The sequence below is a fragment of the Hemicordylus capensis genome, chromosome 5, assembly GCF_027244095.1.
Source record: "Hemicordylus capensis ecotype Gifberg chromosome 5, rHemCap1.1.pri, whole genome shotgun sequence".
Classification (NCBI taxonomy): Eukaryota; Metazoa; Chordata; class Lepidosauria; order Squamata; family Cordylidae; genus Hemicordylus; species Hemicordylus capensis.
In genome coordinates, this window is record NC_069661.1 from 229,848,916 (window position 1) to 229,865,300 (window position 16,385).

A 16,385-nucleotide genomic window follows, 5' to 3' on the forward strand; every position below is an offset into this window, starting at 1 on the left:
GGGTGGGACACACTGCAGGGAGCTTTCCCAGCTAATGGATGCTCTTCCTCCTGGCTGAGCAAGGGTTGGGTTGCAAAGACCTGAGCAATTGGTCCTGCCCACATGGTTCTGGCATAGTTCCTTCCGGTGGTCTTACCCCTGGGATAGCAGCATAGGATCACATCATCAAGAAGCGAAGGGAATCCATATGCTACTGTGGATGCATGTGAAAGGGGCTTCCATCTTATACAGATTCTCTTTCTAACTGAAAGGCTGCAGTTCATCCCAAGAAGCTTTATTCAATAAACACAGTTTCACTGCAATGCTATTTCTTTTTCAAAGCTCTCTTTCCTTGTCCTTTCTTGGGAGGTCCTTTCCCACGTAGCTTTTTTAGTCGTTTCATCTCCTCTTTGAAATCTTCATGTTCATCCCTAAACAGAGGAAGGATACAGTGAGCAGGTGGAAGCATTGGAAAGGCATACTGTGGAAACATATACATTAGAATGCAGCTAGGCAGAACACAGGAGCTCCATGTGTATTTTTATGCCACCATTCCTCATATATTAACTCGTGGCAGCCTGCAACAAAATTCTTTTAAAACCCACAACAAAACACAACAGCTAGGGATGTGCAATTATATTCGACCTCGAATCAATTTGGGTCGAATTGGGGCAATTTGCAAGAACTTAGGAAGCTGCCATATTGGTCTATCTAGCTCAGTATTATCTTGACCAACTGGCAGCAGCTTCTCCAAGGTTGCAGGAAGGAATCTCTCTCAGCCCTATCTTGGAGAAGCCAGGGAGGGAACCTAGATGCTCTTCCCTGAGCGGCTCCATCCCCCGAGGGGAATATCTTACAGTGCTCACACTTCTAGTCTCCCATTCATAAGCAACCAGGGCAGACCCTGCTTAGCTAAGGGGACAAGTCATGTTTGCTACCACAAGACCAGCTCTCCTCTCCTAAGAGGACTGTGGGCAATTCAACTCCAAACTGAATCGCCCACAAAATAGAGCCTAACCCTAGTGCCACTTCCAGAGCTTGCAAGGGTTAGTTTTGAAAGAGGTGTGGAATAAGGCAGCATTTGAATCTTTGCTTCAGGTGCCGCCATACCTTGGATTGCCCCTGCACTGAGTTTTAAAACATCAAACGGAGTGAACAGGAATCAGTGTTCTTCAGAACTTCTTTACTGTACTATCGGACAAGGTTTTGCAGAAGAAACTCTACATGCCGAGACAGATTTGTTATCTGAATGATCCTCCTATTAAGAGAATCAACAAGCACCATACTTAGGAAATTTCAGGTTTCCTAAGTGAAAAATTTGACTGGGAAACAAGCCTCCTCATTTTCAAGACTTTAATGAGCATTTTCTAAAACTACTCACACTCTCTTTTTGGAGATGCACATGAAAAGGCAAACCAGTGGCTGTGGGGTGGCAAGAAAAAAGTCTCTTTTATTCCCAGGATAGCAAACTTACTCATCTCTTAGAGCATGCTTTTAAAAACCCCCACAAAACTTAAGTACAACTAGGCTCTATCAACAGTGATGCTATTGATTGTACCCTATAATTTTAGATCTGAAGAAGCTGAAAGGCTCCCTTTTCTTGTTGAAAGAAGCAAGTTTATCTATGAAAGTCCATGGCATGTGTGCTCTTTGTACTATTAACTGCTGGGTTTTTGCATTCCAATGTGAAATCAAGTATCAAAATTAATCCACAAAGCAACACGGGGTGGCGGGGGGGATATTATTCTGTAATAGTCTAATGCACACACACTTTTAGTTTGCCTTCCCTTTGCAGGCCTGTACCTATCTAACATTTAGGAACATAGGAAGCTGCCATAGACTGAGTAAGACCATTGGTCCATCTAGCTCAGTATTGTCTACACAAACTGGCAGCAGCTTCTCCAAGGTTGCAGGTGGGAGTCTCTCTCTGCCCTATCTTGGAGATGCCAGGGAGGGAACTTAAAACCTTCTGCATGCAAGCATGCAGATGCTCTTCCCAGAGCGGCCCCATCTCCTAAGGGCAGGGCTGCTCAACTTCGGCCCTCCTGCAGATGCTGGCCTACAACTCCCATAATCCCTGGCTATTGCCCTATGTGGCTGGGGATTATGGGAGTTGTAGTCCAAAAACAGCTGGGGGGGGGCTAAATTGAGCAGGCCTGCCCTAAGGGGAATCTTACTAGTCTACCACTCAAATGCAAACCAGGGCAGACCCTGTTCAACTCAAATGGACTGTGGAAAAGCATATTGCATGGGGTGGGTGGGATGGGGAGTAGGCAAGGCCCCATACAGTGTTACTATGTGCATGTGTGACTGGATCACACCCAAAGTAACAGACTAGACTTGCAGTCTACAGAAATAAGCCCAAAATCAACACCAAGAAACCTCAGTTTGATTCCAAGCTTACAGAGATAAGATGTACGAGAATATTTGCGGAACTTGATGATTTTATTCTGAATGCCACTTTGCACAAGAATGGGGATGATGGGAGAGGACGGGCTCACTGGAAGCCACACCTGCGCACAAAATATTCACTGTGTGGAACAGGCAGGAGTTTTTGCAGAATACTGGAATCTCTGGCAAGTGGTACTATGGTGTAGTAGGGCGTAGGGCAGGGCTTGACAAATCCCAGGCACCAAGGAGCCATGGTGCCTAGAAATGTAATTGTGGCGCCTAAACTAGGATATGCAGAGGTAGAGTTATTTAATGAGATCTTTGTCCTAGGCAGCCCTGTTTCTGCTCTCTGTTTCTTGAAGAGGGGGTAAAGAGCAGCCCATTTACCACCCCCACTCCACAATGTCCATCACTAAATCCAATAACGTTGTCTAATGTCCATTGACTGGCTCTGGATTTGGGGGCTAGCTCCTGGATCCAAAGGATAGGAGCAGTGTTCTCTCTAATTTTTTTCATTTGTGTGCGGAATGAGTTTTGTGGGGCAGTATCAAGGCAGTGTGCACGCATGTATATTCAGAGTGGGATCATCCTGATTCTATCTGAGCGGGATCTAAAATTAACTGAGTGGACATTAAAAAACACCCGGGAGCATGCGCACACGTATGCATGCCTTAGCGGGACACACTGGATAGGAGACAATCACCAACGGCCATGAGGCAGGGAAGGGGCCACAGCTCAGTGGAAATTCACATGCTTTACATGCAGAAGATGTCTGTCCTCCCCTTTATCTACTCACATTTCCTATTAGAAGGATCAAAGTTAGCAGAGTAGAGAGGACGTCTACCCAAGAATTTGCCTGCCAGTCAGAGTAGGCAGTACTGAGTTCAATGGTCCAGCAATATGACTCGGTTTACGGAAAAAGCTCTTGTGCTGAGCTTTGGAGCTAATGGCAAATGCTCCCTGTGCTTTTTCACAAACCGTTTCCCTCAGCCAGGAGGATTTATGGATGCTCTGGAGACATCTGACTCAGCAACTCTGACCAGCTTTGACCAGTGTACCAGCTCTGGCTTCTCCTAGAGAAGAAAAACTTGGTCTATCTTAATTGCTTTGTATTTTAATCTTGTATTATTTTGATCTGTTGTAAGTGGCCTTGGATACCATTTGATTGACAGATATCTTTAAAATATCTATTTGAAATAAAATAGAAACCAGCTTTTATTTTATAACAGGAAGCAAAAACAGGGCTTTTCAGGAATCCAGATTCTGATTCAGCAAATGGGATTGTGTGTGTGAAAACTCATATACTGAAAATCTTGGCCTAGCATTAATAACCGGATGACATCCAGACTAAATTGCTCCCAAGCAGTGTTCCCTGTAACAGGGATTACTAGATGTTGTTGACTACAACTCCCATCATCCCCAGTTTTTGAATTATGTGAATTATGGGAGTTGTAGTCAACAACATTTGGAAATCCCCATTATAGGAAACACTGCTCACAAGCAGTCCTATTGAAACTGAGTAACTCCTAAGTAGCACAATTCAGTAAATCAGTCTGAATGTCAGTCTCCCCCTGCAGCTAAGAAAAATCTTATTTCCTCTGCGGATTTCCTGAAAAGCCCTCCATGACTTTTGCTATCAATGCCACTCCTCCCTTCCCAGTCCCCTTACATTATGGAAGCTTATATTTTCTGACAACAGACTATGAAGTCTGCTGGAGAACATGTACATTTTCAGAGGGGCTTTAATGAGACCCATGAGAGAAGTCCATTCAAATGTCTTGTTTGGGTGTTGTAAGCATTTTGCTTACGCTAACAGGATCAAAGCATGGCTTTTAATAAAGCCAGCTCTGATTAAAAAGCCTTGTACTGAATTAGAGCTTTAATTTTGATTTATCTTCCCCAGTTGCTGCACTTGTCCATTAACGAGATAATATCGCTTGCCTAAGGTCGCTGCACGGCTAATATTGTTAAATGCTTGTCGACGACCTTCAGGCCTCCGTTTTGTTCCACCTCCATCAAATACCGACTGCCTGCAGCCAAATGTGTTTCTGAAAAGCAATCCCTGATCCCTTGAAGGCTTTTCTGAGCAAGAGACTTGCTAAAAAGAGAAGCTTGCAAGAGCCAAGCATGTAATTTAATTTACATCTTTCTATGCCAAAAGGGAAACCCCTCTGTGAAATGGGAAGCTTTGCCATTTCTCCCCTAGCAGCAGAGAACACACCTGGATAGCCATTATTCAGGATTAAAAAATAGCACACACTGCCTCTTAAGAGAAAAGCTTTCTGATGTCAGGATCATGTCAGAAGGGGTAGATTTCATGGCTTAAAACAGAACAAAAAACTGGATGCAGTTCACCAATGAAATGTGATACTGATAATACAGGGGGAAAGACCATGTACTTAATCTGAATTGAATTTCTAGTCTTCCCCATCTCTCTTGACATAAAATGCCATTGGTTGCTCTCTGCCAAGTTTTTCCTTTTAATATTTAAGAGTGGTTTGAGGCACTGGATGGTTTCAGGGTGGTCAGTCCCCAAAAAACCTGGAGTAATCACTCTGCTTTAGAATCAGGGAGAACCACCACCATGACCAGAGTCTACAGTTCAGATTTTCTAAAAAGCAGAGAAGGCAGTAAGCCAGTGTCTGTGCTGTATCCAGAGGCGGCCCTTTCATAAGGCACAGTGAGACAGTCATCTCAGACGACAGATTATTGGGGCAACAGCAGGGGGACAAGATCCCCCACCATTGCTGCCATCGGAGCAGCTCTTCTGGGCCAACTTGACCCTTGCAAAGCTTTGCAAGGAGCACTTCTCCTCACATGTCTTGCAAAGCTTCCAAGGAGAACAAGGAGAGGAAGAAAAGGATGCTGGCAATCTTCCTTCCTCCATGCCTGCTGCAACACATTCAAAACTCACAAAGGTCAGTTTTGAAAGGGGGATGCCCCCCTCTAGGGCTCTGGAGCAAGGTGGCGTTTGGTGCCGCAGGTGCTGTAATGGCTTGGGCCACCCCAGGCTAGGCCACTCCCCTTATTACACCCCTGAACTGCTGTCTCCCATATTTTCATCCCGCCTCTCCTCCAAGCAGCTCAGGGTGGCAGACAGGGTTCACTTCTCCATTGTATCCAAGAACAACCCAGTGAGGGAGGTTTGGCTGAGAAAGGTTTCGCCTCAGGTCACCCAATCCGCTTCATGGCCGATTGAAGATTTGAACCTGAGTCTTTCCTGTCTTAGTCTGACACTCTGACTGCTACGCCACTCTGGTTCTCTGTAACCTCATACTCTCCAGCATGGACAACATAAGCTAATTCAGGGCTGTCTCATCGGCTGCTCATCCCAGATGCAGGCAAACAGTTATTTGGTTGCACCCCACATACACAATATGGGCAGCCACAGAGGCTCCCCTTTGGGACTTCAGCTGTTCACTCTTATTTGTCTTGTGCAGGGAATTAAGAAACTGAAATCCTTAAGAGGAGGACTCTGGCAGAGCCTCTGTGGCTGATCTCACTGGTTGACATCGCTGCATTAATGCAGACATGTTGAACTTGTGCTAGGATGTTCTGCTAAGTTAGGCATTTGTGTTCAAGACTAGGGACGCACGCGCCCCGCCGCAACAAGGGCGCACGCGCCACATATTTTTCAGGGAATGATACAAAGCTATCCTTGTTGTGCAAGGACAATGCTTGCACAAGCAGACCCAGAGCACAAGAGGCTGCACAACTCTGAGCATCTGCTCAGCTATGGGACAAGTGCCTATCTGTCCACTGCACCACTGCAGCATTAGTCCAGATGACAGCCACTAAGTGTGTGGAGTGCAAAGAGTAAAAGTGCCTTTACCCGCATCTAGGAATGAGCAGCAGATGGGACAACTTTGAATGAGCCTCTGTTCATACTGCAAGAAGGGGGAGAAAGAGCCCTCTGCCCACGCAAGGCTTAGCTTCTGTAGGAGTAAAATCAGCTGAAGGAGCTGGTTTGGCTGGTCCTGTGAAAAGTTAGTTGCTGACCATAGGTGGGCAGCAGTCCCCCAAGGTCTCAAGAAAGATCCTTCCCTGTGCATTCATATCAGTGGGGTTTACTCCGAGCCAAGTGTGCAAAAAAGACAACAGTGAGGCTTACTTCCAGGTAAACATGCATGGGACTGGGTTGCACACCACAATCAAGAACATAAGAAGGGTCTTGCTGGACCAGGCCCACCCAAGTCCAGCATCCTGTTTCCTACACGGGACCAACAGATGTCTCCGGGAAGCCCAACAACCAGGAGATGAAGGTATGTCCCCTCTCCTGCTGTCAGTCCCCTGCAACTTTCTTTTCAGAGGCATCCTACCAGTTCCTTCCCATTCTTTCCTCTCTGCATGAAGCCAAGCAAGAGGTCCATTCTGACTGCACTAATCATAGCTATGGAGGATTCTTCTGCTTCTTTAAGATGCCTACTTTCATTATACTCCCATACCTCCCCCAACGCCATGCTTCAGTTACCTGTAGAGGCCGTAGAAACGAAGCTTCCTCATGAGGCCATAGTAGGTATTGTGGGGAGGATACCAATCATAAACTTCCTTCCGCTTTGCCAGGGGGGGCTCACTTAACAGTTTCACGACTTTCATGGATAATGTATCAGTTGGCCGAGCAACTTCTCCAAATATCCGTGCGCTCAAGCGAGCCATTCGGATGGCATAATTGGAAAGCGTGGATGACATCACTAAGCACAATCTGGACTTACAGCTCCTTGATAAAAATGGGGGGGGGGGAATTGCAGCATTAAGACATTCTTATATGCCATTCCTATACATCTATATGAAATTGATTGATTGATTGATTGACTGATTGAATAAATAAATAAGAGTGGTTTCAAGTAGATACCTACCATTTATTTTTTGGAACGGCAACACGGAAGGGCAGGATATACATTCTTAATCCAACATGTTTCGATAGTATCTTTTTTAAGGAGATATCCAAAAAGGTGTTTTTGGATAGATACTTTCATCAGCCTGTTTAGGGCAGGCCTGCTCAATTTTGGCCCCCCAGCTGGTTTTGGTCTACATCTCCCATAATCCCCAGCCACAATGGCCAATAGCCAGATATTATGGGAGATGTAGGCCAACATTTGCAAAGAACACATCTCTCTCAGGCAGCCAAGCATATCTATTCCTTGAAAAGATACCACAATGCATTGGAATAAATATTTTTTCGTCAGCTCCTCTCATACTGTTGTTGAAACCATCTCAGCCGACACTGATCCTCTATTTCATTTCAGGATACAATTTCCCAAATAAATAAAATGGTAGCAACATCTTCTTAATCATGCAAGCACATGATTCATGCACATATAAACAAGGGTGGAAAAAATTCTTCCTGTTGTTTAGTCAAGGTCTCAGGAGCCAGCCCAAGAATTTAGGAGCCACACTACCTTCTGCTCCATGGGGGAGTTGGACTTGTTGCTCTCCTCCAATCCATGGGGGAGATGGACTCATCACCCTCCTCCAGCTACACCCTCGACTCTATGGGGAAGGCATGCTTGCTTGCTCACTCACTGCTCCTGGTATGGTCACATCTGGCTGGCTGAGACAGACGGTGGACCAACAGGACCAGGACAGGGTGGGAAGCATCCTGCTCCCACTTTGCTTGCCCAATCCTCCTCCTGGTTGTGTTTGTCCATGGCCTGGCTTAGGTGCCACACTTACATTTCCAGGTGCTCTGGCAAGCTGGCACCTGGGAAATGCTGAGCCCGAGCTTACTCACGATACACTACACATACATATAAAAATAACACACAGGAATACAGTTAGGAACGACCCATTTTTTAAAACTCCTGAGACTGAGATTCAGAACCGACCTCCTAAGCCCTCTTCAGGCATAGGGCTGGTTCTCACGATCGACAGCTAGGTGAGAGAAATGTCTAGCCAGGCTGCAAGCCCCATGCGAGATCCCAAGAAATGGTCGTGTGTCAGCAAAAACCAAGGTGGTAAGTGGAGGGAGAAATGATGGTGAGCTAGCTGCAATCTGGGTGGGATAGCAGCCATCAACCCACATGGTGTACCAAGCACTGTATGGAGGGTGGAGGAAAAGCAGGTCCCGCCCTATCCCACCCAGACTGTGGCTAGCACACAGTCACTTTCCCCTCCTCGTACCTCAATTTTTGCAGGCACAACTGTTCCTCAGGAGAGCACTTCGGGCTTGGAGCCTGACTGAACACGCCGCCCACCCAGCTGTCAGGCACGAGAACCAACCTCTTATGTTGTACCTCCCTGTACTAGGGATCTGCATGAAACAGATTTTGCATTCTGTTCCGAGCTCAAAAAGGAACGCAAAATCCCCAGAATGTTCCGTAAGAACAACCAGTCAAGCCGGTTGTTCCAACAAAACAACCCTGTTCCTAGCTGGAACATTCCAAGCACCATTTTGGACTCCTAAATGGCACTCTTCTGGTGGTGCTGACCACTGTTCCCTCCAAGGTGTGCACACGTGCATGCGCTCACAAGTTTTTGGATGTCCGCTCAGTTAATTTTAGATCCCGCTCAGGTTGAATCAGGAAGGCCCCATTCTGAATGCAGGTGTGCATACACTGCTTTGATACTGCCGCCCAGAACAAAACTCATTCTGCACAGAGATGAAAAAAATTAGAGGGACCACTGGTGCTGATCACACAAATGGAGCCGAAAATGGTGCTTGGAACGTTCCGAGTGTTCTGAGCTTGGAATGGGGTCACTGCGTTCCAAGCTTGGAATGGGCCCTTCATTTGAAGGGCATTCTGTTCTGAGTTTGGAACACCTGAAATGGCCTGATTCGTGGTTGGAACGTTCTGACTGTGAGCCGTTCTGCATATCCCTAATCCGTACAATTGTACCCAGTGGTATATAGGATCCCGTGCTAACAGGGCAAAGAGGCACCTTTGAAAAGTGGTGATTATTTAGCAGGGGGAGAGCAACTGGCCCTATCCACTCCCAGCTGCTGGTGGTGTCAATCTTATATTTCTTTTTAGATTGTGAGCCCTTTGGGGACAGGGAGCCATTTTTATTTATTATTTCTCTGTGTAAATCGCTTTGGAAACGTTTGTTGAAAACCGGTATATAAATATTTGTAGTAGCATTGTTGCAAGTTCAGAAGTGCAACCACTCTCCCTGACAGCCCCCATAGCTACACCCACCCTGACAGCCACGCCAATGGTCACACTCCCACTGAGACAGATGCAATAATTTGGGGAGTTCTATTACATTTTTATGTATTCTTTCTCTATGTTAACCACTTTGGAAACTTTGGTTGAAAAGTGGAATATAAATATTTTGCTGTTGATGATGTACAAGAAGTCAAGAATAGCCTCTTGGCACAGGGCATGCCCTTTATGGAATCCTTTAGTTGTATAATCCTTTACAGAAAGGGTTCTCAGACCTGGGTCCCTGTAGTTGTTGGACTACAAATCCCATCACCCACTGTGATGGTCATTATGGGCAGAGGTTATGCGAGTTTAGTCCAACAACATCTGGGGGGCCAAGCTGGAGAATCCCTGACTCACAGTACAAACTACATGGCTTTGCAGGGCCTGATAGATAAACATCTGCAGTATCAGAGGTGCTCCACTTTCTAGAAATAATCTGGTGTATTGGTTGGGCCTGCTCTGCCCCAGTAGTAAATTGACTGGCTTACTCCAGGGGAAAGGGCACGAACCCCTGCATAATTCACCCTACTCGGAGCTTAGTCCTGGAGACACTGGATCTGTGAGCACAGCTCTGCTCATCTACTAAAGGACCCTCATCACTATTAAACCAGAGTTCATTCAGGAAGATCCTTGCTGTGGGAACGGCCTGCTTCTCCCAGCTCTATGCAGAAGGGATTCAAAAAGAGAGCCCAGAGGCAGCTGAGGCAAGGGTTAACTCCTTGCTCCTAGGGCCCCATAACTACATTATATCCTCATCCTAGTCATATAGATGAGGACAGGAGAAACAGCTGACTCCATGCTTCATGTTTTATTAGTTATCAATAAAAAGTGGCAAGAAGGATCTAAGGGCTGTGTAAGGTTCTCAAGTCTGCTGCCTTGCCCCAGCTTCAGATTGTTAGCTAGACGTTGCTTTCACATTTTCAACCTAATAGTCACTGCTTTACAGGCTATCAACCCCGCCCTTCTTTCTTTAAGAGAAAAGGAGGAAATGGAGAGAGGGTAGGGTAGTTCAAGAAAAAGGGTGGGGGGAGATCATGCCATCGAATCGAGTCGGTGTCAACTCCTGGCAACCATAGAGTCCTGTGGTTGTCTTTGGTAGAATACAGAAGGGGTTTTCCATTGGCTCCTCCCGTGCAGTACGAAGTGATGCCTTTCAGCACCTTCCTATATCGCTGCTGCCCAATATAGGTGTTTCCCAAAGTCTGGGAAACATACCAACTCTTGCTCCCTAGGCAAGTCACTTCCCCGCTAAACCATTAGGTGGCTCAGTTCAAGAAAGACTTTGCTAAGGAAACATATATTGAGAAAAATCTGAACATCTATATGCAGTTACCTCTCTTCCTTCTGTCAAAACTGCTCTCAAACAAAAACAAAAAAACACGACCACCCACACACACCACCTTTTCTGCATGGCCTTGCACTTAGAGTACTAGTGGCAGAGGTGAAATTTGAATCAGAGAGTTTGTGATTCATAATTCTATCTTTTAACCATGACATTACACCAGCTCTGCAATAAGCACAGTATCAGGAGCAGGGGAAATAAGAAACAAATATTTAAAAGTTTACAAAACTAAGAACTCAAGATGGGGTGTAAGGCAAGGGCAAAGTAACATGGGCAAAGAAACAGAAAGGGCTAGAAACTTAGTCATCAATGGAGCATAACAGGAACTTGGAATGGGAGACTTCATGAGAGGGTTGCCATGATAGGGAGTGGGAGAAAAAAGAGAAACTTCAGTATGTAGTACACTGCTCTGGGCTCCTTGGAGGAAGAGTGGGATATAAAATGGAAAATAAAATAAAATAAATAAATAAATAAACTTATTGGCAATCAATTTCATGGGATGATTCCTGGTTCTAGTGTTATATGAGAGGGAGAAAAACTTCTCTCCACTCCACACCATGCATAATTTTATAGACCGCAGACACCCTCAGTCTTTTTTCCAAACTAAAAAACCCCAGGTGTTGTGTGAGAAAGTACTTCCTAAATTTCCTCACTATAGGAGAACCTTCCCGTAGCTTCCTCTTTGTTGGCTCTTTCTCCCACTGTATCTCTCTTCCCTAGTCTATTTCTCCTCACAACAACCCTTTGAAGTAGGTTAGGCTAAGAGAGAAGTGACTGGCCCAGAGTCACCCAGCTAGTATTATGGCTGAATGGGGAGTTGAACTTGGGTCTCCCCAGTCCTAGTCCAGCTCTCTGAACATTACACCACACTGGCTACTAATGCTAATATAATGCCCTTATACAAATCTATGATGCAGCCATATGGAGTACTGCATACAGCTTTGGTCACTAGAACATAGAAAGCTGTCATATACTGAGTCAGACCATTGGTCTATCTAGCTCAGTATTATCTACACAGACTGGCAGCAGTTTCCCCAAGTTTGCAGGCAGGAATCTCTCTCAGCCCTATCTTCATAACCTTGTGGGTTTCCAAATCATTGTGTGTAAATCTTTGTAGATATATCATGTACAAACAACCACTTTGTATATAATTGTGCTTTAGCAACGTACGGTATGCTTTGGTAGTTTGTTGGTTCAATAAAAAATCTTGTCCTATAAAAATCTTGTCCTATCTTGGAGATGCCAGGGAGGGAACTTGGAACCTAGATGCTCTTCCCAGAGCAGCTCCATCCCCTAAGAGGAATATCTTACAGTGCTCACACGTTTAGTCTCCCATTCATATGCAACTAGGGCAGACTCTGCTTAGCTAAGGGGAAAAGTCATGCTTGCTACCACAAGACCAGCTCTCCTCCAGGTTTAGGACCGACAAAAGGAAGTACATAACACATAATTAACCTATGGAATTATCTACTACAAGATGTGGTAACAACCACCAGCCTGGATGGCTTTAAGTGCAGTTTAGATCAATTCATGGGAGGAAGACAAGTCTATCAATGGCTACTAGTCTGAGGGCTTTATGGGCCACCTCCAGCCTAAGAGGCAAGATGCCTCTAAATACCACTTGCAAGGGAGCAACAGCAGGAGAGAGGGCATGCCTTCAGCTTTCACCTGTGGGCTTCTCAGAGACATTTGGTGGGCCACTGTGTGAAACAGGATGCTGGACTACTAGATAGGCCTTGGGCCTGATCCAGTAGGGCTCTTCTTAAGTTCTGCCAACAGATCCTAACAATTTGAGGCTGCAATCCCAAGAATACTTCCTAGAAAGCAAGTCTCATTGAATTAAATGAAAGTTACTTCTAAACAAACAGGTTTTTGATTATTCGCCAGGTTTCTATTCTGCCTTTCTTTTTCTTTCCAAAAAATCCAAGTTGGCTATCAACAAGTTATAATAGACAGACTAAAAACCAGACGTGATGTGTCTGCACCTAAAAAGATTAGAATTGTTCAGACAATGGTTTTCCCCGTGACACTCTATGGATGCAAAATCTGGACTTTGAAGAAGCAAGATAGAAAAAGCATTGACACATTTGAACTTTGGTGCTGGAGAAGACTTTTGAGGATACCAGGGACAGCCAGGGAAACAAACAAATGGATCATAGAACAAATCAATCCTGAATTTTCATTCAAGGGACAAATGACCAGGCTCAAACTATCCTACTTTGGACACATTATGTGATGACCCAGCTCCCTTGAGAAGTCTATAATGCTGGGGAAAGTTGAAGGAAAGAGAAGAAGAGGATGACCAGCAGCAAGGTGGACGGACTCGATTATGACAGCAATGAATGCACCACTGAGAGACTTTAAAGGCCAGGCTGAAGACAGATCATCCTGGAGAGAATCTATCTATGTGGTCGCTAAGAGTCAACACCAACTTGACAGCACCCAATCAATCAATCAATCAATCAAATACCAGAGCAGAAACGTTAGGGTAGTTGTTTCAGAAAGACGTGTGTGTGTTTAGGATCATATTGTAAACTGCAGAAATTTGTCTAGAACAGCGGTTCCCAACCTCGAGTCTCCAGGTGATGTTGGACTACCACCACACCCATCATCTCCAGGCTATTATTTATTTATTTATTTATCTGATTTATATACCACTCTTCCAAAAATGGCGAAAGATTATAAGAGTTGTAGTCCAGCCAACAGCAGCCAGAGACCGGAGGTTGGGAGGAACCTCTGTGGGAACATCAGAACCAGTGTACAGATGTGGCTCGTGGTGCGGCTTACTAGCAGGAGATAGTACTCCTTGTATACACTACTGAGTCGGATACAGCCCACTGAAGTGTACACGGGGTAAATCTGAACAAGAAGGTAAAACAAGGTAAGCGTCGCTTTAGATCTTCGCATCCACACAGACGCACTTAGTATTTGTCCCTCCCAAATAATCATGCATCTATTTTGATTTTTGAAAAAAATACACTCTCACATCCCCGAAAAGAACAAAGCAGCTCCTCCTATCCAAAATTCAGATCCTTCCACCCCGCATATTACACAAAGCGCCCCCCATCCCGCGCCACCGCTTAACCCACCAATCTGCATAGCTCACCTCTCTCTCCTTCAATCCATGCAGTCTTCCCTCTGCAGGAAATGTGCTTCTTTCTAAATACTCCGGGTAAATCTAAAGCTAGATCCTGGACAAGAACACAACGGAAACAACAGAGGAAGTAGCTGAGCGCATGCGCCTTATTCTCTATGGGTGTCGCCATCTTGTTCGGGGCGAGCGTGACGTCAGCGTACGGAAACAGGCGCAAAGGGTGCTTGACTGCCACCAATCCGAGATTTTCAGAGAGGGGCGGCGCGAAGGTAGTGGACAGTAGTTCTTAAAAGACAAAGTCAAGCGCTAGCAGAAGTTGTGTTCTTCATCCGGTGTCTATGGTTAAGCGTCCTTAAGCTTATTGAAGTCGAAGCCGTGTGTCGATGCTCTGGATAGCTCTGAATCTGGTTGTAATCCAGTAAACTGTTTAAACTCGGGTCCTTGGATGCAAACTGATTTAATCTAGAATTCTGTGTGCACTTACTTTGTCGTATGTAGTGGTGGGAATTATTTCTGATGAGCAAACATGCACAAGACTTAAACTGCGTATTTCCTGCATTTCAGTGGGGCTAAAACCATTTAAACTCGATTTATAAAGTGTCACGTTAAGGTTTGTAACCCTGTGTGATATGCTATTCTTACTTGAGGGTAAACTCCAATTGACGCAGTTGGACTTGTTTCTGGGTAAACATGTATGGGATTCATCTGCAGGCCTGCCATCCTTACTTGAAAGTAAGCCCCATTGAAACCAGCGAGGACTTACTCCTGGGTAAACATGCAACAGGATCAGGTTGTTAGCTTGTCCTCTCACTTAGCAGGAAAGAAATCCCAGAGACTTCAGTGGTCCTTAGCACTGACTCAACCGGCAAGGGAATTAGGCTGCATAGCTGCAATTAATAACCCTCATAATTAATTAATTAATTAATTAAAGTGTCATCCCATCCTTCAAAGAGTTCAGGAAAGTGTCTGTGGCTCTTCCCTTCCCTATCTTTTGTTCTCACAACAACCCTGTGAGGTGGGTTGGGCTGAGAGAGAACGAGAGAGCGCCAGCCCCCCAGGGCCTGTCAACTGTGTGGCTCAGTAGGGTTTTGAACTTGGGACCCCACACCCAGTCCTATGGTGCACCACAATTTTATTTTTATTTTTAGAAGTTCTATACTGCCTTTCTCCCATAGGAACCAAAGTGGTTTTTAAGATTAAAATAGTACAAATCTCAGATAAGAAAATGAAATCAAAACCAAACCATAATAATTCAGCAGCTAGTCAGAAATGTTTCTGAGATAAACATCGATTGTTTGTTACATATTTAGCCCACCCTGGAACTCAAGCCAGAGTCATTTTTGAAAGGACGGCATAGAAATTGAATAAATAAATAAATGAATAAATAAATGAGTAATAGAATGTTAGAGCATGACTTGTCCCCTTAGTTAAGCAAGGTCCACCCTGGTTGTATATGAATGGGAGACTAGAAGTGTGAGTGCTGTAAGATATTCCCTTCAGGGGATGGAGCCGCTCTGGGAAGAGCAGAAGGTTCCAAGTTCCCTCCCTGACTTCTCCAAGATAGGGCTGAGAGAGATTCCTGCCTGCAACCTTGGAGAAGCCGCTGCCAGTCTATGAAGACAATACTGAGCTAGAGAGACCAATGCATCTGACCCAGTATATGGCAGCTTCCTATGTTCCTAACCCCCTGTTCAGTGTAGGAAACAGCCAGCCTCTGTTTGCAAACCTCCAGTGAAGGAGAGCCTGCCAGTGCACAGACTATTCCACTATTGAGCAACAATGGACCCATCTGTCCCTTGACCTTCCTCTTGTTCCAGACATATCTGTAAAAATCCCTTTTTCTCATTTCTAGCTTCTCTTGCAAGCCTCAGCTCATTCTGATCCTTCATTTTCTGACACCATCTCTACAGGTTTGGGCCACTCTTTGGTACTCAGTTTTACGCCACTCCTTCCGCATCCTATATATGTCCTCCTTGCTTCTCAGCTGTTCAGAGAGTTCTCTGTTCATCTACACACAGTCATCTATGTATCTTTCTTGAGAGGTCTCCCGTTTTCCCTCCTTATGGGGATTTTTTGTGATTGTGCCTTCATTGCCTTGCTTTTCAGAATCTCCCATCCCTCCTTGACTCCTTCCCCCCCCCTTAAGGATTTCTAGCCAAGGAATCCTATCTAGTTTTTCTCTGAGCTCATTAAAGACACCTCTCCTGAAATCCAGGGTACACGTCTGAGTTCCTGAAGTTTTCCCTCCCCTTGTTATCATTAATTCTAAGATGGCATGGTCACTTCCCCCCAGGATTCCCTCATCAACCAGTTCTTCCCTACTGGTAAGGATGAAATCCAGGGTAAGGTAAAGTAAAGTGTGTTGTCAAGTCAGTTTCGACTCCTGGCACCCACAGAGCTCTGTGGTTTTCTTTGGTGGAATACAGGAAGGGTT

The 16,385-nt window shown here is 45.2% G+C and overlaps 1 protein-coding gene across 1 annotated transcript; it reads right to left on the bottom strand.

Annotated features, from left to right (window-relative positions):
* Nucleotides 1-253: 253 nt before the first annotated feature.
* Nucleotides 254-14,119, bottom strand: MRPS33 (mitochondrial ribosomal protein S33). The gene is made up of 3 exons (XM_053254786.1): nt 13,964-14,119; nt 6,842-7,087; nt 254-410 (listed from the first exon to the last, which is right to left on the bottom strand). The coding sequence occupies exons 2-3, from the start codon at nt 7,057-7,059 to the stop codon at nt 305-307; spliced, it is 324 nt and encodes a 107-aa protein (XP_053110761.1). The 5' UTR covers nt 7,060-7,087; nt 13,964-14,119; the 3' UTR covers nt 254-304.
* Nucleotides 14,120-16,385: the final 2,266 nt, after the last annotated feature.